We start from the raw sequence: 23,779 nt of genomic DNA on the forward strand, positions 1-23,779 counted from the left end.
TGGTCCAGACAGATTGAAAGCAGAAAATTTGAAAATAAACAGAATTTGATTTAGAAATCAAATAAGTTTTTCATTTCTTATCTTTTTTTGAATTTTGCGACAGAAAATACTTGAGAAATAAAATCATTAATAACCTTTTTTCAGAATTTTGACTTAAAAGAGAAGCTTGTATGAGAAGTTTTATTTATATCTCTGAGAATACAATTAGCTCTTAGAAATATAAACTCACCCATTCAAACAAATATCTCCATTACTACCCTTTCTCTTTTTTTAACTACCTACCAATTTGGAGTGAGATAACAATAAATCTATTTAAAAAAGTCAAAGGAGAACTCCATTCGTCTGCATAAATAACAAAACAATATTGCCCGTGACAAACATAGCAGAAAACGCTATTATTCTCATATGATCCTATTATCTACAATACAGAGCTTATCGTAGTTTAAAAAAAGATGTCACATTCTCTCAAATAAAACTGCTTTTATTCTTTTAAATACAAATATTTAAGTTTTGTGTAGATCTTTTATTGTATTCAATTAAAAAAATGTACAGCGTAACTTTTTTTTAATTACACGTCACGAGAAAATAAAAGCAACATAACATAACAAAACCCATATTAAATTTCTGTTGACCTATTCGAAGTTTGCAAGAATATTTTGATTCCAATGGTTACGCAAAATCATAAAACGACCCAATTTGCTTCTTAAAAGTGTATACACTGACAACCATTCTCTTCACTCGTATGCTATGGTTTTTGTACCAGATGCATATCACGTGTACAGCTTAACTCATTTTTTACTTACACGTCACGAGAAAATATAAAAATTGAAAATCATAACCAGACCTTATTTGCTTCTTAAAAGTGTAGGTTTAGTTTCTTTCCTTTCCGTTTGGATTTTCACGTGAACTTAGTAGAGTTGTCACTCTAGTTTGACTTACGAAACACTTTTATATACACATAGTCCAAAAAGTCTCCGTACACCATCTTTTTGTTGATTGTGAGACAAGTATTTACTATAACAATATATTAAAAACAAGTAACAAATCACAATCACAATTTTTTTTAAAACATCAAATTTAGGCTGCTGTACGGATACTTTTTGGACTAAGTGTAGGTACTCGGGTTTTTGTTCGGAAATCAAATCAAAGAAGTATGCTCTTCTTTTAAAAAGAAGGTAGTTTTATTTTGAAAACAAAAGAAAAAAATCAGAAGAATAAAAGGTATTCATATACAAAATATATTAAAATGTGTATGCAAATAAAAAAAAAAGAAACAAATATTTAGCTAAATAAATATAAAGGAATACAACCCGTATATTATTTTATATTCACCTCAGAAATAACAACATTTCAGTATATGCTACACCCTACAAAATTTGTATTTAACTCCACCACAATTCCAATAAGATCCACAAATTTTAACCATTCCAAGCCAACGGATACATATTCAAAACAAAATATGCATTGACACTTCTTTTATTTCTCTTGCACACTTTTAGATAAGGAAAGAATACAAAAACATAAACAAAACTATTTTCCTATATACGAACATTAGTGCAAACGAGACCAACTTACTATCACAACCGTGCAGCATCCTCCATCCATCTCGTTTCACTGCATTTAATAAAGTTGTCATGGATTTTCTTATGACAGTTTAGTTTATGACAGCACCCAAATACAATCTTGGAACGGTAATAATTTGAAGAAAATTCTGTGTGCAAAAATCAAGCGATGGCATCGGACCGTGTATATTAATTTGTAAAAATAAATTAATGTCTACCTTATTTTTTCTTCGATTGAAAGAAACAAAAATCTGTGGTTAAGAAACTAAAATAAATCCATCATAAAAATGGATCAAGTTTACCGAAATCTTGGTGAACGTAAGGAAATTCCAATGCAAAAAGTGTGAGGAAAATAAATATAAAAAAGTAAATCTTTGTGAATGTTATGTGTTAAGTTATGTGGCTTAAGCCTTTTTGAAGTGTTTTTTCCTCACTATTTAATTTTACCCTTCAGGTAAATGTTGTAAATGTGATAGAAGAAAATAACACAACATATTTAAAAATCGATAGGTACTTATTTAACATACTTCTCCTACCTCCCACTTTTCTTTTTCGTGGTCGTCCAAGTCTTCTGCCAAATTTTCAACTTACTTAATGCAAAATTTGCAAAAATTCAAAACACGAAGGAAAATAATGTCACGTCGAGCGAATTTAATCGGAATATGCGGGGTCAGCAGCCTCTGCATTTTATTGCTGATAGCTACGACCCAGCACCGTCCGCTTCCGGCTTCGGATCATCAAATAACAACCATGACGGAGACCTACAACCAATCCGTTACCATGGTCGATGTGTTTGCAAACCAGAGATCAAAAATCGCTACTGAGATGGAGAACTTTGAGTATCCATCTGGGCGATTTGGTGTTGATGCGGAGAAACTGTCTGATCTGACTCCAGAAATGGGAGGTCAGCCAGTTCGAAGTGTTGTCGTTACTACATGGCGTTCGGGATCGACGTTCCTCGGTGACATCCTTAATGCCATGCCAGGTAATTTTTACCATTACGAACCATTGTTAAATTTCGATATCCGAAGGATTCGTGGTCCTCCGGACGAGAAAAAGGCTATTGGCATGTTGAAAAATCTGCTGCACTGTGACTACTCGGATATGGGGGAGTATTTGGAGTACGGGAAGGAGCATAAGTATCTTTTTGAGCATAATGAACGGCTTTGGGCACAATGCAAGGAGTATCCACAGTTTTGTTGGAAGGCAAAGTTCCTAACACCATTTTGTAAATTATTTCCCCTGCAAAGCATGAAAGTGGTTAGATTGAGGCTAGCCTTAGCTGAGCAACTACTCGAAGATAAAAGGTAAGTAAATCCTATTTTTTGTTTTGAATAGTTCTTTTTTCATGGAACTTTGATATACTTCAATAAAATTATTGATATTTATCTTAAACTAAATTACTTTTCAACATTTAAAATATATGTTGTTAAAAAAAAAACAATAAAATTAACACCTAAGATTAATGATTAAAATAGTTCCTTCTTTGAGTTTGACTTTTACTATTTTCTAGACATATTTCTAGCGACACTTAATGAGTTTTTGTTTTTGACTTTTTCCAAATCAATTTGGCTTGTGGATTAGACCATTGGGTCTGCTAAATGGGGAGAGATTCTCTTTTTGATTAGCTTGGTTTCGTTTTTCTTATTCAAAAAATGTTTAAAATAATAATTCTAACGTGTTTAAACAATAAACAAATCTTTCGATCCAACTACATGTAAAACACATGAAATCTTCAGTCTTTCTTTCTTTTTATTCGCTACATGCATTTAATGTTAGGTTAAAAATGCATATGTTCACAATGGGTAGGAAATTGTATTGTGTAATGATTATTTTTTTATTTCATCAACATGTACATTTGTTTATTATCAATTTTCAACTATATGTGCATACTTATAGATGTATGTTTGCATGCATGCACCAACCAATTAGCAGCCTTTTATTTTATCTAAGTTTAATTATTATCAGTAGGAGTGGCAAAACTTTGAAGTTCATTGATAAAAACATCTTAAGCCTAGGCACGCACACATGCTTATCGTCTCTTACTCCAACTTACTGTGCGATTGTATATAAAAATTCGTTCACATAATTAAATATACTGAAAATACACAGTGTATTATATTTTTAAATCCAAAGAAAAACATTATCGCTTTTTTTATAAATGATTGCTTCTTTGTCGATCTTATAAACAAGCAAAAGGGATAATTTTAAAGTTCCCCTGCATCTGTGATGCTTAAAAAGATGCGAAAAAGTTAAGTATTAGCGACTAATACTTAGTTGTGTTAGGTAAGTTAATTTAGCACTGCTGTTATGTATCATTTTGTCAAAAATTTTCAACAAATAAAAAATATCCTCAACAGGAAGTCTTTATTGATGGTGGAAAATGGTAAATAACCATATTTATTTCAGTGGCCTATAGGCAACATTAACCTAACAGTAAATTTTTGAGAATGAATTGCCTGCTACTTTCCTTCAAATTAAAGATAAAATACATCTTTAAGTTTATACTGCCTGTTTTTAGCTTTTATTCAACAATGGCATTTAAATACATTTTCCAAAAGTAAAAATGATGGAGAGTTCGGAAATAGATTTACAAAACAAAAAAAATTGTCGCGGGTATTTTTAATTAAAGTTGAAAAACAAGAAAATTTGGCAAAAATATGAGTATTTTTTTTCTAAAAGTTATGTACATTTTAAAATGTTCTTTTTTGTAAATATGTTTGAAATAGAACAGGCACATAAAATCATAGGTTTTTTTTTGTAATTTGAAATTGGATTGTATTTTTTTTTTATGAAAAACGTTTTTTTTTTTTTTAAATTTAAATAATGTTTTGACTGTTAGCGCTGTAAGCTAGTTAATTGCTTTTAAAAGTCTTGGGTCTCATTAAATGCAAAAAATCTCACCCGAAGAAGTCCGAATTCAGATTTTATAGCCATTTGAATCTTAAAAGTCAGGTAAAAGTAACGAGTTTCGCTGGTAGATAAAAAGAGTGTGTTTGATGATACAACGTTTTTTCAATATTTTTTGGAATTCTGAAGCAGATTTCGATACTCCTTTTCACTATCTTACCCAAACAAAAAAAAAAAATGTTCCAGTTTTATGGTAAATGTGATGGAATTTTAAACTGAATACGCTATTGAATCCTTGGTACTACGTACCAGCAAGTGTTCATAAGATTCTTTTACACGGAAAGGAAATTAAAGAATCTTGTGAACTTCCCATTGGTACGTTGTCAGAGGAGGCTCAAGACAGACGAAATAAGGATTACAGATATTTTTAATCCAACAACAGCAGGAAATTTCAAGGGCGACTACAAACAAAGATGTCCGGCATATGTTCCTTGTATTGTAAGATCCCTTTATTTCATTTTTAAGGCCTGAGCCAAAGTCCGAAAATTATTTGATGAGTGAGGAAGCTAAACACTTATTAATATAATTATGAACAAAATAGTCATTTCAAAAACTCTAAATTCTTTAAGTAAGATTTCTTCAAAAATGGCCCTTTTAAGGGGCCCCAAATATTAATGAAAAGATATCTAAACAATATTTCAATTCAATAAAAAAACACAAAACACCTCTTCTTTCTGGCATTTCAACTGGAAGTTTGTTACTTTTTCCAAAAGAAAGTATGATTTCAGAATAAATTTTAATAATATTTTTTCAATGTTGGATTTTAGAAAAAAACCTGTTTTGGTCAAAAGCCATTCCCTCTTCTTGTGGGCGTGGCAGTTGGCGGTAATTTTTATAGTTGATTTTCTTGCATTAATCAATCTTCTCTGAAAATTTCATGAAAATCAATTCAGTGGTTCAGATTTTATGGAGTTTTTTCCGGTTCCCCATACAAGGTGCGCCACTGTGCGCCGGCAAGGCGACGCGCGTGTGTAGAAAATAAATAAATAATTTGCTGATGTTCACAATCAAAATCAATTAAAATCTTAGACTTCTAAGTCTAAGGTAAATATAAAAATCATAAAGCATTCAAAACTCAAATCAGTGTTTCTTCATATAACAGGTAAATGCCTTAAGATAGTTCTTGCTCTTTGTATATTTATAGCATAAATTAACTTTATTTTATGAATAAATCTTCCCAACACTTTAAGTAATTACAAAAAAAATTGAACTATAAAGTATAGAAAACCACATTATATTCTTGGTTATTTCATAACAAAACACCTTACCAGATAGTGTCATGACTCCCCCAGTTCTTGAACGCATAAATGATTCTATGGGACCAATCTTTTTTCGTTAAGATCTCAACATTCATAAATCCGCTGGCCCAGATGGTATCCCCGCTATTATTCTGAAGAGGTGTTCTTCCACGCTAGCAAAACCACTGCGTAAGCTTTTCCATCTATCCTGTTCTTCTGGGCTCGTTCCGAGTAGTTGGAAAACTGCATTTGTTCAGCCAATTCCAAAAAAGGCGAATCTTCTTCTCCCACCAATTACCGACCAATAACACTAACGTCCCTTCTTTCTAAGGTCATGGAAACGCTGATTAATTATCAGCTTAAGAAATATCTTGAGGAACGGAAGCTTCTTAATGACCGGCAATACGGGTTTCGTAGCAATAGGTCCACTGGTGATCTCATGGTTCATCTCACCGAACAGTGGAACAAATCTTTACATAGCTTTGGAGAAAGTAAGATTATTGCACTTGATATTTCAAAAGCATTTGATAGGGTTTGGCATTAATATGTTCTTAATAAAACAATTCTTAAAAAAACAATTCGTGTTTCGTTATAATTTCTGTTTAAGTTTTATTAGTAATCTTAATGTTTGCAGTACCTTGATCTAAACCTCACTGACTCACATCATTCAAACTTAAAACTCAGGTACCTACACCCGACGCTCATAGTATAACCTTAATGTAAAGGAGAGTCAGAGAGTAATAGATCTATACATAAAATTATAAATTCAAATAAATACATAATTTACAATTACATATCAACTCCTTCCTTAATTAAATTAACCAAATTCAAATCTTAAAATATATATTATATTTATGTAATTCAAATTTCATTTTTTTTTTTGTAATACATTTGTATGAGGTATATAGTTAAATAAATATATATGTAGATAAAATACACATAGGTACATACATATATGTATATAATTCAATCAATCTCTAAATTTACCTTTGAACGTAATCTAGTAGATATTGGATAAGGATTGCTTGTAACACATTGCTTTTGATTTACATTCTGTTTTTTTTTATGATTTATATTAAGATTCTCGCTCGGCTGGTTATAATAATTTTTGAAACTTGAAAATCTTACTCTTTTAGCATTTGACTTCCTAATTTGATTTACATGAGCTTGAATTTGTCTTCCTTCTTTTTCTATTAGATATCTTACCAAACTTAATTTTTTTATAATTCTTACAGGTTTCCATTTTAAATAATTTTTATACTCACACTTATACAATACAATTTCATTTACTTTATATTCGTTCGTTTTTTGTTTGATGTTTGGTTTTATAGAATTTTGGTTTGAGTTTACATTTTCCTTTTTTTCTTTTTGTTTATTTTCGTTACATTCTTTATGGCTATTTTCACATTTCGGTTTAATTAAGTCTAAAAGTGTTCTTGGTTTATACGTAAATAATAAATCTGAAGGCGTTTTACGTGTTGTTGTTGTCGGTGTGTTTCTATAATTAAATAATGCTGAGCTAAGGACTCTCTGAAATTCACCTTTCGTACGTGGTTTTTCTACACAAAATTTTTTTAAAACAGTTTTAATTGTTTGTACACCTCTTTCCGCGAGCCCATTAGATTCCGGGTGGTAAGGTGGGCTTTTTAAAGCTTTTATGCCATTTGCTTCGCAAAAGTTTAAGAACAACCCTGAGCCAAATGGTGGACCATTATCTGAAACCAACTGTTGTGGCAATCCATAAATTGCAAACCAGCAAGATAATTGCTCTATAACTGATTGAGCATTAGTGTTTTTCATTATTGCAGCATCTATCCATTTCGAGTAATGGTCAACCAGAATAAGAAAATCTATCCCTTCTAGTTTAAAAAAATCTATATGCACCCGCTCATATGGATAAAATGTTTTTGGCCAATCAATTTTACTTTTATCAGTTAAATTTCTTTGAGTTAAATTACATACTGAACAGGTCCTAATATAGTCTTCTATATCCTTATTTATGCTTGGCCACCACAGATGACCACGGGCAAGAATTTTAGATCGGACTATACCAGGATGTCCCGCATGCAATAGCTCAAGAATCTTTCGTCTCATTGTACAAGGTATAACTACTCGCGAGCCGTAAAATAATGTTCCGTCTTCGCATGACAATGAAATTCGCTGTTTAAAATATAAACCTATTTCATCACTGTACTTTTTATTGGGCCAACCCTCCATTACATATTTCATTACTTGTACCAAATTTGTATCGTTTTTCGTTTCAGTTATAACATCAGAAAATTGTATGGGTAAATCGGACAGACAACCATGGACGTTCAAATTGCAAATCATATCAGATTCTTCACCTGTAGTCTCTACAGATGGTAATCGAGAGAGGGCATCGGCATGTCCAAGCTCTGTTCCCTTTTTGTACTTAATTTCATAAGAATACTGCCCTAGAAAAATAGCCCATCTCTGTAAGCGCGCAGCTGCTACTGCAGGCGTTTGTTTATTGTGTCCGAAAATTTCCCGTAGAGGCTTATGATCGCTTAGCAAAATGAATTTATTGCCATACAAATATCGGTGAAATTTTCGAACTGCATAAACAATTGCCAATGCTTCACGGTGAAGCTGGGAATATTTCTTTTCAGCGTCGCTAAGAGTAGACGATGCAAACAGTATTGGGCGTTCCTCGCCATCAATCATATGTGAGAGCACGGCCCCTACCCCGTATGGACTTGCGTCACATGAAACAATAATTGGTTTCTTTGCATCAAAGTGCACTAACAGCTGATTATTCATAAGTAAATCCTTACTTTTTTGAAACGCTAATTGACAATCATTTGTCCAAACAAATTTTGAATTCTTACGCAGAAGATCATAAAGCGGTTTCAATTCAGACGAAAGCAGCGGCATAAATTTTCCATAGAAATTTAATAACCCTAAATAAGACTTCAAACTAGTAACATCGTGGGGTGGAGGTGCACATTTTATGGCATCCATTTTATCTTTTGTTGGTCTAATTCCTTCCTTGCATATTTCGTGTCCTAAATATTTAACTTTTTCTTGGAAGAACTTACACTTCCCTTCATTAACTTTAACCTGATACGCGTCAAGTCTATTTAAAACTTCTTCAAGTTTCTTCTCACAATCGTCTACAGTCTCACCTCCAACGAGTATATCATCTAAGTACCCAAATACCTTCGGTATTCCTTGTAAAATTTGATCTATAATAGATTGAAAAAGAGCGGGAGCTGAGCTCAACCCAAATGGGAGTCTTGTGTAGCGATACAGACCCTTATGCGTATTAATAGTGAGATATTCTTGAGATTTTTCAGATACTTTGACCTGTTGGTATGCACCTGATAAGTCAAGTACACAAAAATAAGCACAATTACTGAGGCCTGCAAATATTTCATCAATTTTAGGCAATGGGTAATGTTCGGTTTGAACAAATTTATTAACAGAAACTTTACAATCTATACATATTCGCAAATTATTGTCCATTTTCGGTACAACTACGATGGGTGATGCCCACCTACTATGGCGAACTGCCACCAAAATGCCTTCCGAAACAAGACGGTCTAGCTCTTTTTCTACAGTTTCTCGCAAACTAAACGGCATAGTGTACGGCTTAAAAAATATGGGTGTTGCATTGTCCTTTAAAATGACATCCACTTCCAAATCTTTTATAGCACAATTCAGACTTTTCGAAAATACCGAACTATATTTATTTTTGAAATAACTCAAATCTTTAACACTGTTCAATCTATTAATATTCATAAACCGTTCCCGCCAATTGGGCACAAGAATATCCAACCACGATCTTCCGAGTAATGGTGTGAAATTGGTATTTGATTTCACCACAACCAACTCTAACGAAAAATATTTATTTTCATGCAAATCTCTAACTCGAACATCACATACACCTTCAACACAAACATTGTCACCTGTAATCAAACATAATTTTTTTTCAACCGATCTCAACCCGCAATGTGAAAATAACTTATAAAAATCACAACTGCTCATGACTGAAGCAGATGCTCCAGTGTCAACTTCCATATATACTAAACTACTGTTAATTTCTATATTTAAATTGCATGCATTATTAATATTAGAAATATGATTTAAATGGCCTAACTGTAAATTTTGTATACTTATACAATTTGCTTGGTAATTTTGCATATTACTTTTTGCTCTCCCTGAGCGTGCAGTTGATGATGATCTGGGTGAACGGCAATTTCTGGCATAATGACCGTTGCGTCCACAATTAAAACATTGGAAGTTCGAATTGCTGTTGTTACTCTGCTTTGCTCTATTTACAGCTGATGGAGAACTCTTCTTTTCATCTCTCGGCTGGTAACTGTGTTTTTTTTTTCTTTGCGGTGTACGACTTCGATGAAACTTGTTGGTGTTTTGGTAATCCATATGACATATGGAACCGGGATGGAGTAGCTGCATGTTATTTTTCGTGAGCTCCAAAGACTTTGCTACTTGACATGCTTTATCAAAATCCATCGACGATTCATTTAATAATTTTTGTTGTATTGATTCGTCTTTAATACCAACAACAAATTGGTCTCGCAGTGATTCATCCAAGAATGTTTTAAAGTCACATTTTTCGGCCAAGTTTTTTAACTCAACAATGTAGTCCCCTATAGATTCATGGGTTTGTTGGAATCTTTTGTGAAATTGGAATCTCTCGGCAATTATGTTTGCTTTTGGCTTAAAGTGTGCCTTTAAAACTTTAATTAATTCTTTGTATCCTTTTGAGTGAGGTTCAGCAGGAGCCACTAATGACTTTACAATTTTATACGTATCGGGCCCCATAAGTGTGATTAAAAATGACCCTTGCAGAGAATCATCTACTATTTTGTTAATAGCTAGCAATTGGTCCAACCGTTCGGCATAGCTATCAAAATCATCACCCGGAGAAAAAAATTCAATTGACCCAAAGAACTGCGTCATGATGCAAGCATCCACGTGTTTCACTTGTTCTGAATCGAAATTTTCGTGAGTATCGTCGAATTGATCAGAACTACTGTCACTGTCTAGATCAATTTTTATTTTAATGTCTAATTTATCCACTTTTAATTCGTTTTACTCCTCGTCGCCAAATAATATGTTCTTAATAAAACAATTCTTAAAAAAACAATTCGTGTTTCGTTATAATTTCTGTTTAAGTTTTATTAGTAATCTTAATGTTTGCAGTACCTTGATCTAAACCTCACTGACTCACATCATTCAAACTTAAAACTCAGGTACCTACACCCGACGCTCATAGTATAACCTTAATGTAAAGGAGAGTCAGAGAGTAATAGATCTATACATAAAATTATAAATTCAAATAAATACATAATTTACAATTACATATCAGGCATCAGGCTCTCTTATCGAAAATGCGTGCTTTCGGTTTGCATGAATCCCTCCTTCATTGGATTAGTAATTACCTTTCGAATCGTTCAATACAAGTTGTATTGGATGGATTCAAGTCTGAAAACCACAAAATAAATGCTGGTGTGCCCCAGGGCTCTGTTCTATCTCCAACACTCTTTCTCATTTTTATTAATGATCTCCTGTCTGCAACATCTAATCCAATACATTGTTTCGCTGACGATAGTACTCTTAGCTTTTCATATTCGTTTCCAGACTCACAACCCTCCTCTTCGGATGTGGAACTGCAACGGCAAAATATGATTAGCTCATTAAATTCCGGCCTACACAGCATTGTACAATTGGGAATAAAAAATCGTGTGGAATTTAATGCTTCGAAAACGCAATGCTGTCTTGCATCGTTAAAGCGAGATAAACCGTCTTTGCCACTATCTATGAGTGGCACTTGCATCAACGAAACGGAAAATCTTGTGCATCAGCAACCACCTTTTGTGGAGCTATCACATACGCGATGTTGCCAAAAATGCCGCAAGATGTTTTTGAGACGTTGCAAGAAATTTTTCTCTCCGTCTGATCTGGCTACAATCTACAAAACCTATATACGTCCGAAACTTGAATATAACTCTCATCTCTGGGCTGGTGCTCCAGTAACTTATTTAAGCCTCTTGGACAGTATTCAAAAAAGAGCTTTTAAAATGATTGCTGACATTAACTTCATCAACTCGTGTACATCACTCGAACATCGACGCAAGGTTTTTTGCCTCACCCTTTTTTACCGTTATTTTAACGGACTATGTTTTAGTGAAATAGCCAGTTGCATTCCTCCCCTTAAATAATTTAACCGTAATACCTGCGCTTCTAGGAATGCCCATCAGTTTACCCTTGAGCCCAACTTCGGCCGTACTACAGATTCCTTTTTTAGCCGTACTACGCGAATGTGGAATGCCTTGCCACGCTCTATCTTTCCCTGTCATTGCAATGTTCAGAAATTTAAAACCAAAGTACACCGACACCTCCTATCCAACCCTTCCCTCTTTTCCTAATGCTCAACTGTGTCTTTGGCATATTAAAGGTATAAAAAACCCTTTTAGTGTTTGCTAATTATAAAAAAAAAACGTTGCACTTTGTATGTTTAGTAGTATTGTTTAAAGAACATAAAACAATCTAACGGACTGAATTATTTTAATAAATTATTTTTTTTTAATAGTACAAATTAGAACTTATATGCTTGTACAAAATTACACTATTCCCAAATTTTAATTTGTTGCTCCAAATTTTGTTTAAGAGTTTGCCGCTAATGTTTATACCAAAGATGCTAAAACCTTTTTTTTATTTGTCAATTTTTGGAAATACAAACAAATTTAATTATTCAAAAATACAAAAGCTGTTCTAGCATTTTTTTTTTGGCACCAATGGAGTAGAAAATTGCTGCAAGTAAACATCAATTGATTTTATCCATTTGTAGTCTTGGTATTATAAAACAAACATATACTGAACGAAAAATTATATTTCGAGTTAACCTCTTTTTACTTCATGTTAATAGTCTATTAAACTTCCGAAATAAGTATGTTTAATACTTGTCCCAAAAACACATAGTGTCTCATGAACACGCAACATTTATCATTTTCTCCTTTCCCTCTGTATTACTTCGTCGTATCTCTATGTTTTTTACTATGTGCAAATTCAAATTGCCATCTATCGTCTATTGATTTGCTTGAAGAGGTGAATTCCAGTTCTTACGCAATAAGTCTCACAATAAAATAAAACAGAAACTGACTCTGACTTCTTAGACACCTACCTTTTAATTAAACTTATCTTGCATCCGCTGAAGATATTTGAATGGCCACAAACTATGCTCAGCGATGTCGAAGTTAATGTAAATGTTAGAGCGCATAGTATAAAATGTGATGGTCTTCATCCGCATACTAACAAAGTAAAAGTCAATCGAATTCAATTCCAATCGAGAATATATACAAAAAAAAATAAAAACAAAAGTTAACCGAGTATCCAGTAAAAGTAGTTAAAAAGAAGTGAGAAAGTTATTACCTACCTTTATTTTTTTTATTTGTATGTCCAGTTTCTATTCGCCATTCGCCTCCAGTTGTATCTTGGAAGTGTAGAAAAGATAATCATATGGGTTTTTATTGTTTCTTTTTTCAAGTTATATCGACTGAAGCCAGACCGTGTTATGATACAAAATTTTCCCTGCATGTAAAAGTATGTTAATAATACATTTGATAAAATTTAGCAACAAATTTGCACAAAACAGACGATTCTTAATTACAAAATCAAACAATAGTAAATGCTTTACAAGATGGCTTTGTCAATTGTATGGTAATACATATATTTTTTGCTTAGCATGATTTTTATAATTTAAAACAATTGGTTCGCATATACCGGAAATAGAAATATGTATGTACTCGTACATTTTATATTAGTTTTTCTGTTAACTATATTAACCTTACATACTAGTTTATTTTTGTTCAAATAATCTTTTTGGTTACAGGTTTGTGTTTTTATCATAAGACAGTTTCTCATTTTGTTTTCTGGTTGATAAAGTCAACAAAAAAAAAATCGAAGAACTTTTGGTAGGATTTGAAATAAAAGACAGTCCAAAGCCAATTGTTCAGTTTATTTTCTTTTTTTAAACCATTTTTTAAAATTAAAAATGAGATTTTAGAAGGAATAATACGAATGTAAGCATAAGTCTCAGTTTGTATATTATCTGGGAGTTATATATACTTTGTTCTTAGGTTATAAAGTTGTGCACAGACTAGAGTAGTTTTATTTTTAAATTAAGAAAATAATAGTAAATATTACAATTCTTCATTAAATATTTAATGATTTAATCTGAAAAATCTTACGACCGTATCATAGACTTAATTTTATTCTTACTTAACGAAAAAAAGATAAACTTATTTGGACCTTATATTTCCTATTCTTAATTGAAACAGTTCAATATCATCATGTGTCAATTTCCGATACATCCGTTTGAAAAATGGAAAAAATTTAATTAAATGCATTTTTAAACATTAATAAAAACTTGCCGATAAATTAAACTAATAGTTCTGTGTCGAGCATACCTTACTCTAGAGCTGATGTTTCTTAATTTTATTTATTGAAATATTAAAAAAAGAACAACAACTTTAGACCCTTCTAACTAAAAGCCATTAAAAAGGACCTGTAAACAATTTATATATGAAACTCTAAGTTTGGTGTGTTTTTTTTATAACAAAACTGTTAAATAAACAGTAGATACACATACAAAAGTTAGTTAAATAAAATAAAAGTAGGGCTATCTGGCGTAACACCAATTGATTTTCTGGCTGCTTATTGATTATAAGAAGTTTATCTACTGATTACAATTTTTTGAAGAAATTTAATAGTCTAATTTCTTATATACCGACATATACGTAGAACTCAAAAGTTTTCTTTTGTATTTTGTTGAACTAAAGGTTGCCTGTTAAACAAAATGTTTGTATTACTTTAGTAAGAATAAGATATGTAACTTTAATTTTTTTTAAAGATAAGTTATCAATGTGTATAGACTTGCTTTAAGACTAATTATGTACATTAAGAGAATTCTATTTAATCGATAAACTATATAAAATATTCATTACTTTTTAATCTCGAAATTTAATATTATCTTCTAAAAATCAATTTACTAATAGCATTGTATTGGACATCTAATATATAAAAAATTCCTGTCACAGTGTTAGTTGCCATACTCCTACGAAATGGCTTAACCAAATTCAATGCAATTTTGCATATATATTTTGTAGGTCTGAGAATATGTTTTTATCTATTTTTTATATTCCTAAGTGCTATGGTTTAATTGCATCAACATCGTACACGGTGCAACGATCTTACGATAGTATTCAGTGACGCAATGTAGAATGAAGCATCGATTGCTATTGAGGATCTTTGCATTGTCATTGCCAATTTAACACTCAAAATGCAGAATAAAGAACCATTTATGACCACATCTTGCTCGCAGTTTCGGCAGGATGGATGGATTGGCAAAACATTCCTTATTTCGCTAATTCTTGCTAAAATATGATAAAATAATGGTTTCGCATTGGCTGTTGCATCTTCTGGGATTGCGGCAACTTTATTGGATGGAAACAGAACAGCTCATTCAGTACTTAAATATTTAAAACAACCTAGACGTGGTGTGCAATATAAAAAGCAGTTATCAATGGCCAAAGTGATGAATGCACTATGGCACACAAGCATTCGCTTGAGGCGTTGAACAGGACATTGAAAGATATAAAAAACAACGACAGACTATTTGGCAGCACTCTTTTCAGATGATTACAGATAAATACTTCCCGTTTTTCCGCGTTCAACGTACGCTGATAAGATCAACGCGTGCTTAAAATCATCGCCACTTTGGCGTTATGTTGAAAAAGTACTACTGAATGTAAGTATGAGTGTTCAAGTGCTTCAAGATCCATCCGCCAAAACATTCTCAAAACAGCTGTTTGAAATAGGAGACGGAAAAGTTACTACAGATTAAAACTGGATGCATAAAAATATCTGTCGATTTCTGCACGGTTATTGATTCACAAGATGCCCTTATTGACCAGATATTTTCCGATGTACACAGACAATATACAAATCGTGAGTGGCTGGCAGAAAGAGCACTTTTATCAGCAAAAATGTAGATGTCAATGAATTAAATCCCAAGATACGAAATTTGTTACCAGGAGACTTGGTGTCATACAAATATTGATACAGTTGTGAAGCTGTAAATTATGCAACTGAGTTTTTGAACTTATTGGATTTACCAGGCATGTCACCGCATAATATACAAATGAAGGTTGGATCTCCGGTAATTTTGGTTCGTAATTTGAACTCACCACGGTTGTGCAACGGCACGTAATTAGTAATTACAAAATTAATTAATAACTATCAAGTCCAAACGATGTCTGTCGGCGTCTTAAATTTAAGCCCTTCATGTTTTTCACACGGACAATTAAACTTGGAGTGGTATCAAGTGGGCAAACCATCCAGTTAGTGTGTATTAACGAAAGATTGTTCACTCTGTTGCATTAAAGGATTGATATTATATGATATTTAGCGATATGTATATAATTTTAAAGAATTAATTTTATTAATAAAACAAAAATTGTTTGGTGATTAGTTATTTTTATATTTTGTCACCGTTTACAGTGTTCTTTATCTCTCCCACTTATATACCACATCCTTACATATTTAAAATAAGTTATTTATTGCTAGCAAAATATTCTTTAGAAATTTTGTATATGACAAAGCAACGTTTGTCGGGTCAGCTAGTACATTATAAAATAAACACAAAAGTCTGATTTTTGATAAGCGATGTACTCTATATGGTAGGTGCAGATATCATCAAAGTATTTAGCAAAAATAATTTATCGGAAAGTATTTTCTTATTGTTTTTTAAGATATAATTTTTAAAAAGTACAATGATTGGCATGATTTAACAAGATTTTTATTTTCGTTCATTTTTCAAGCTGTTTGATTTTAACTTAAAAAAAACAACAATTCAATGCGATCGTAAGGAGAATGGACATTATATTCTTCCCATTGCCCACAAATGAGATATATCGTTGTAAAGTTTAGCCATTATAAATCATTTTTTGTATGGGTAAAAAGCTTTAAAGACAGTATATGACATCAAAGAAGTTTGCAATAAGAGCAGCAATTAATTGCGATAGCTTACCTTTAAATAAAAGTATTGGCCAAAATAGCAAATAACATCATGGTTGGCGCATAATTCGCTTTATAGTATAGAAACTCTACTTATTAGCGAATTTAGTAAATTAAATAAATGTTATGTGCGTCTAGTGCCAACAATTGAGATATTTAAGTTTTAAGAGCTTGTTCAAGAGTAAACATGTTCATACTATTAGGGGACAATTTGAACGATGTCATTTGTTGTGAATATGCATATGAAATTATAAATTAAAAAAACAGTTCATTATTGCTCTTTTCAATTTGCATTGTTTTTCTTATTGTTCTAATCGTGGCTAAATTTTGGACTATATTTATAACTTTTATTTTGATTTAAAAATGAGCCACGAGTGGGTGCGTACATTATCCATTTGTTGCTTAAAACCCCTTCAAATCCTTAAGATCGTCTGTCATAATGGGAAAACTAGTAGTTATTTTTGATCCCGTGTTCACGACAACTACACCATGAGAATATCTGGGCACATTTTTTGAATTCCGGACTTTTATATTCTCAAACTATGTTTTGTTTATATGGAGGGAATTACAGAAAATAAAAAATGTATGCAAACAAATAATAAAATAATAACGCAAAGGTATTGTTGGTTCGCTGGCATTTGACACCTGCCAAACTTAGTTGTCACCTGAAGTATCTTGAAGAATCATACTGTAAGTTGAATGTTTGTCCAATACGATAATCGGTAGCTTATTAAAATCTTTACACCATAAATCTTTGAAAAATTTAATGGAAAAAATGTATTTCTTATTATTTAGCCTTACTGCAGAAACTGAAAAAGGGTTGACCGTGTATAATGGTCTATCATTTTTGTTCAAAACTTTCTTGACTATCCATCAAGTTGGGAACCAAATTAAAAAACACAATAATAGGGATTTCAGCTAATACTCGTACACGGAACTTTAACCTACTTAGTAATTCCTACTAATCAAAAACAATGAAACAAATAATAAATCGTTCTCTACTTCAATCTTCAACTTTCATTATTGGTGGCATCACACTTATATTTTCATATTTTCAAACGTTTTAACTTTGTAAATGACCTAAATTGGGTTAGGTTAAGGATTTAAATCAATAAAGCAAGTAAATGGCTCTTTTTACAATCACATGCAACTAACCTTACAACCTTAAATGTAAATGTATTATGTAAATGCTTTTTATTTATAAACATTAGTGACTTGTTTAATAAATAATAAGCTTTTGATTGACACAGTATAGATGCGTTGTTTTGATTATTTTTGATAAAATTCAACAATAGATCATTTTACAAATGGATAATCGATAGTTCGTATTAAATGTAATTTATTAATATTGAAAGGTTAAAAGGCCTATTGTGTGTCACAATTTAGCCATACAAAAATACTGTTGTCTTAAATTTCGCTATAGTTTCAATTTATGAAGATGTTATATTGGTAAAGAGTAAAGCGTTTTCTTAACAATTTAATTTAACTTACTTACTTACTTTTTAAATATAATTACTCCTTGATTAAAGTCCATCTTTCCATGTTTGCACTTCAAACGCTATCGCTCAACAAATAAGTCATCTGAATGGCCGCTTTTTAAACTTCTCGAGTATAACGTCTATTTTTATATAAAATCGCATTTAATCTATAACATAAATGTAAATATATTAGATCACAATAGTTCTGGTAAGTGTTGAGTATCACGGCTTGAAAATTTAAAACAGGATATTTTCTAGTATTTCTTTTGCATTTGTGTATATATATGTATTACTGAATTTAAGGCCAAACTTACCAGGAAGTAAAGGGTGTTTTTTACCTACACGAGAAACTCTGTTGGTTGTTGTATGTGGTTTGACAGTTGAGAATTAAAAAACGTGTTGACATTTCTTTTCGATAAGGAATCGGTTATATCTTTCAGTAAAAATTCAAACAGGAGGAATGTGAAATGTTTGGTGATGAGCTTTTATAGCAATCAGTAAATTCACGTCATTAAACTTCAACTTTAAGTGATACCAGTGGTGTGATGGTTAGTGCGTAGGACTGTCATGCAAAGGTCTTGAGTTCAATCATTGTCTGTGTCATTTAAAGTTTTTTTTTGCAAGAGCTCTGCATTTTGCAAGGAATTGACAAATCCTCCAAGAGTAATTCTTGTCATGAAAAGTATCTTTTCAAATAAGCTTTTCGGCTTTAAACTTTAGATCCTTTCCATTGACAATGATAGCATTACTCGCAAACAGGAATGGCTGAGAGTTGAGGATCACTAGGCCCTAGATCTCAACGGACTGTTGCACCACCTAATAAAAAAAAACTAGAGTTATTAAAAAACCAGAAGCTTCGTACTCCTTTTTGCTGTTGATTTAATTACTGATTTTTTTGCTGATGTCAATGGAACAGTAAACAATTAAAACACCATCAGTAAAACGAAATGAAATTTTGTTGGCATTTTGCAGTCAGTATAAATTAGAGTTTTTTAGCAGGCAAAATTCGTCTATGGGTTTAGAGTTTGGTTGTTGACTGTTTGGTGCAGTTTCCACTCTGCAGCATCATTGGTCCATACATCTTTTGTAATGAGGAAGGAGCTGGCTTGATTGGCTAGCCAGAACTAAACTAAATGACTTTTTTTTTAAATTATCAACTAAACATAGACGAAATTTCAATAATTAATTAATTGCAAAATCAATTTTATGACAACTTTATTTCCAGTAGTAGGAAATTCTTTTCCTGAACAGTTGATTATTTTATGTTCGAAAGTGAAACGGATCGTTCCACTGTTTTGTGTTCCAATTTTACACAATTCCAATGACAGATTTCTGTCAGTAAACAATTTTCGGTGGATTTCAATCAGCAAATTTTTTTCAATTACCGACATTTTTAATGATATTAATCTATACAAAAATATAATTTTTAATGATATAGACCTTTCATAACAATTCCAATGTTTGTTTTCAATGATAAAAACCAATGATAGCTATAACTGGCGACTAAGTGTACATATTTACAAAAAATAGATTAACCATACGTTTGGTTGTTGAATATTATTTTAAAGAAGTCATTAAATTAAATTAAAATTATTACATTTATGTATATCCTATAGTACTTGAATACGAAACAGTATACAAAAATAAAGCTCTTTTGCCGGCTTTATGTTTTTATCGATTACCTAAAATTATATTCGCACGCGATTGTAAGTTCACATACACTGCTTCCAAAAAAGATTCCTTTTGGTTTTGTTTGTTTTAATATGTCCTTTTATTTTGTTAACAAATTCAAATTATTATTACGAAAATCAATGTTATCACGCAATGATATGCGGTTTTATATTACATATTTTAATATATTTTTGTTTGCCCTAGTTAATCATTGCGTAAACTACATTTATCAAAATATTAAAAAAGAATAATACATGTATGTGTTAAATGTTTGATATATACAAATGTGTATGTATAACGATACAAGTTATGTATACAATCAGCAGTTTAGAGAACTAGCCTTTAGCTTGACTTTTTTGAATAATTATTTGAATACTTGTTAAATGTACAAGCGGAGGTAATTTTTGATGGTAGAGGAATAAGTTTTTGTTTGTGAGAAAAAAAAAACGATAAAAAAAACAACAATTTCTTATTTTTCCCTTTTCAAAGAAAAGAACGCGAAGGGGTTGTGTAAAAAAAAAACGTGCCAAAAATCTATTACCTTTGTACTAAAGTTAAAAATTAGGTTGCCAGATCAAAAAAAAACTTAATAATTTCTTTATATTTATATATATATTTCAAATTTTGGATTAATTATGTTGATGGGGATGGGGATGGGAATATATTTCAAATTTTGGATTAATTATGTTGATGGGGAATTCTTTGAAAATTGTGTCTTATCATTTCTCGTTGCGCTCTTTGTAGAGTAAGACGTCCTTATCTTTCTTTCTCCATCGAGTCGAAACGGTTCAAAATTCCGAAGCGAATACGCAGCCTAAGCAACGAAGATCTTAGATCTTCAATCGCGAAAGTGAAAAAAAAGAATCTTGCAATGTCAAAGCAAGGAGATTTGTCCAGTAATAACTACTGGCAGCCCTTCCAAGCTCAATATTCACGTGACGTCGGTGATGATAATGAGAATGAAATGTCTACGACAGAAAATGTCACTAAAGCAATTGCTCCACCCATTAAATTGCTGCATAAATCTGCAGAATTTGTCCATGATCTAATGAAGGAACTTAAATTTGAAAACTATTCAATTAAAAGAATATCAATCGGGATAAAAATTTTTTGCGAGTGCATAAACTCATATAATACAGTGTGCGCGGCATTAAAAGAAAAAAAGTGTCAGTTTTTCACCCACGACATAAAAAGTGAAAGATCTTTCAAAGTAGTTCTCTTTGGTTTGGATGAAGTCAATATTAATATTCTCAAAGCAGAACTATGTAAATTGGGTTTAAGGTGCAAAGACGTTAAAATGATTAAAAAAAATTATGAAAAATATACAGAAGTATTTTATATAGTTTTTCTTGAAAAACAAAGTGTTAAAATTGCCGATTTAAGAAAAAACATTCGGCAAATTTTTCGTACTCAAGTTCGTTGGGAGTTCCAACGAAGACTGAAAAATAAAATCACTCAATGTGTAAATTGTCAAATGTATGGACACGGTGAGAGAAACTGCTGTGTAAAAACCTACTGTGCAAATTGCTCACAATCCCATAAAACTGCTGAATGTACTGCCGAAGGAATTTTCAAATGTGCTAATTGCCAAGGAAACCATAAGTCGACTGATCTTAACTGTCCTCGAAGAGTTAAATACCTTGAAATAAGGGGTAAAACTAATAACAAGAAAAACACATCTATGACTCATGTGCAACCTAAGCATCAAATCAGAACTCCGCCTAACTATATGAGTTCCAACGACTTTCCGTCTCTCCCGGCCAAGAATAGTTCTTCTGTACCTACAGCGTCATCACCTGGTGCTGCTCATCAAGCTCGTGCTCAACAACAACAATGGAGCCAAAATGCAATTCCCATTCTCACTGCTTACAACCAACATGCTTCCAATGAGAGTGATCTTTTCACTCAAGATGAACTATGCTCTCTCACCATGGAGATGATAACTAAGCTAAGTGTATGTAAGTCTAAGTATGAACAATTTAATGTTATAACGCAGCTTGCGACTAAATATTTGTACAATAATGTCAAGTAAATTAAACTCTCTTAATGTTTTTTGTTGGAATGCCAAGAGTATTCGTCACAAATGTACTGAGTTTTTCAATTTTCTTTGTAACAATGATGTTGATGTATGTCTTGTGTGTGAAACGTGGCTCAATAGTAGCATCTCTTTCTCGCACAATAATTATTATTGCCATAGACTAGATCGTAATGATGAAGAAGTCGGAGGTGGAGTTGCCATTGTAGTCAAAAAGTGTTTAGTATATAAATTAATACCAAATGTTAAAACATATATTTTTGAAACAATTGGCATTGAATTAATGTTAAATGATAACACTAAATTTAAAATTATTTCCATTTATTTTCCTGGGGGAGCCTCAAATTTACAAAAGATTCGCTTTTTTAAAAATGATTTAAGAAGGCTTATAACAGGTAATGAGAAGTTTTTACTCGGGGGTGATTTCAACTGCCGGCATCGTAATTGGGGTTGTTATAGGGCAAATAAGTGGGGTAACTTACTGGTAGATATAACTTTGCGGTACCCTATAAGTTTACTCTATCCTAATGGTCCAACATTTTTTCCAACCAACAAAAAATCTTTGCCATCAACCTTAGATTTGATTATAACGAACTCACCAGAAATCGTTACGCAACCTATAGCTGTCAACGCTCTGAGTTCGGATCATATTCCTATAAACTGTGATATTATTCTTAATGGTAGAATTAAAGATGTGCAATACTTAGATTTTAAAAGAGCTAATTGGCATAGATTTAGAACTACAATGAATCGACGCCTTAGAAATACAACCTGTGATATAGAAAGTATAAGTAGTTCCCATCAAATTGATGAAAAAATTGAATATTTTACCAATTCATTATTGGAAAGTGTTGATGAGTCTGTTCCCAAAAAATCAAAAACGACAAGAACAACTATTCTTCCACATTATATCTTGAATTTAATCAAGCAAAGAAATAGATTAAGAAGCCAGTGGCAAAGATATAGACAGGTATGTGATTTCAATGAAATGAATGCATACACAAGACAAATAACTTTTGAAATTTCAAAGTTCAGAAATAAAATTTGGAGTGATAAACTTAACTCTCTTGAACCAAATTCCAAACCCTTTTGGAAAATAGCCAAGGTTCTTAAATCAAAAAAAAAATTTATTCCTCACTTAGAACACAATGATTCCTTGTTGATAACCTGTGAAGAAAAAGCTGACAATTTTGCGGGATTGTTTGAAAAAAATTTTAACAATCCGTTAATAAATGAAACCAGCTCAGTTAACGGTCTAGTAAGTGAGTCAATTAACTTTATTAACAGTAATGATGAACCTTTGCCAGTAGATGTTTTTGTCACAAACGATGATATAAAAGGAATAATACATGGCATGCGGAACAATAAAGCACCAGGAGCAGATACTCTGAAAAATTCCTACTTTAAGGAGCTACCAATAATTGGTGTAACTTTTATATGTTTTATTGTTAACGCTTGTCTAAAGATAAAATACTTTCCAAGCAAATGGAAAACTGCGAAAATTATACCCATCCTCAAGGTAGGAAAACCACCAAACATAACTAATAGTTATCGACCAATAAGCCTACTTAGTAGTTTTAGCAAAATACTAGAAAAAATTATTAAAATTAAACTTCTTGATTTTCTCGAGTCTTCCAATGTTGTGCCAAACCAACAGTTTGGATTCAGGCAAGGTCATAGTACGACACATCAAGTTCTTAGAATTTGCAAACATGTTAAAGACAAAATGAATGCAAACGAATCAACGGGTCTTGTCCTTCTGGATGTTGAAAAGGCTTTTGATAGCATATGGCACGATGGTCTACTTCATAAACTAAAATT

At 32.0% G+C, this 23,779-nt stretch overlaps 1 protein-coding gene across 2 annotated transcripts in view; it reads left to right on the top strand.

The window, feature by feature from the left end:
• Nucleotides 1-1,652: 1,652 nt before the first annotated feature.
• The window catches only part of LOC129954138 (carbohydrate sulfotransferase 5), an 83,950-nt gene continuing 61,823 nt past the window's right edge, over nucleotides 1,653-23,779 (top strand). Inside the window, exons 1-2 of one of the 2 annotated variants that reach the window (XM_056067841.1) lie at nucleotides 1,653-2,016; nucleotides 2,073-2,869. In XM_056067841.1, coding sequence (XP_055923816.1) covers nucleotides 2,157-2,869 — 713 coding nt within the window. In that variant the 5' untranslated portion in view covers nucleotides 1,653-2,016; nucleotides 2,073-2,156. Of the gene's footprint in view, nucleotides 2,870-23,779 lie in introns of both variants that reach the window. The other variant, XM_056067840.1, reaches the window with a different exon arrangement.

The sequence above is a fragment of the Eupeodes corollae genome, chromosome 1 (genome assembly GCF_945859685.1).
Source record: "Eupeodes corollae chromosome 1, idEupCoro1.1, whole genome shotgun sequence".
Classification (NCBI taxonomy): Eukaryota; Metazoa; Arthropoda; class Insecta; order Diptera; family Syrphidae; genus Eupeodes; species Eupeodes corollae.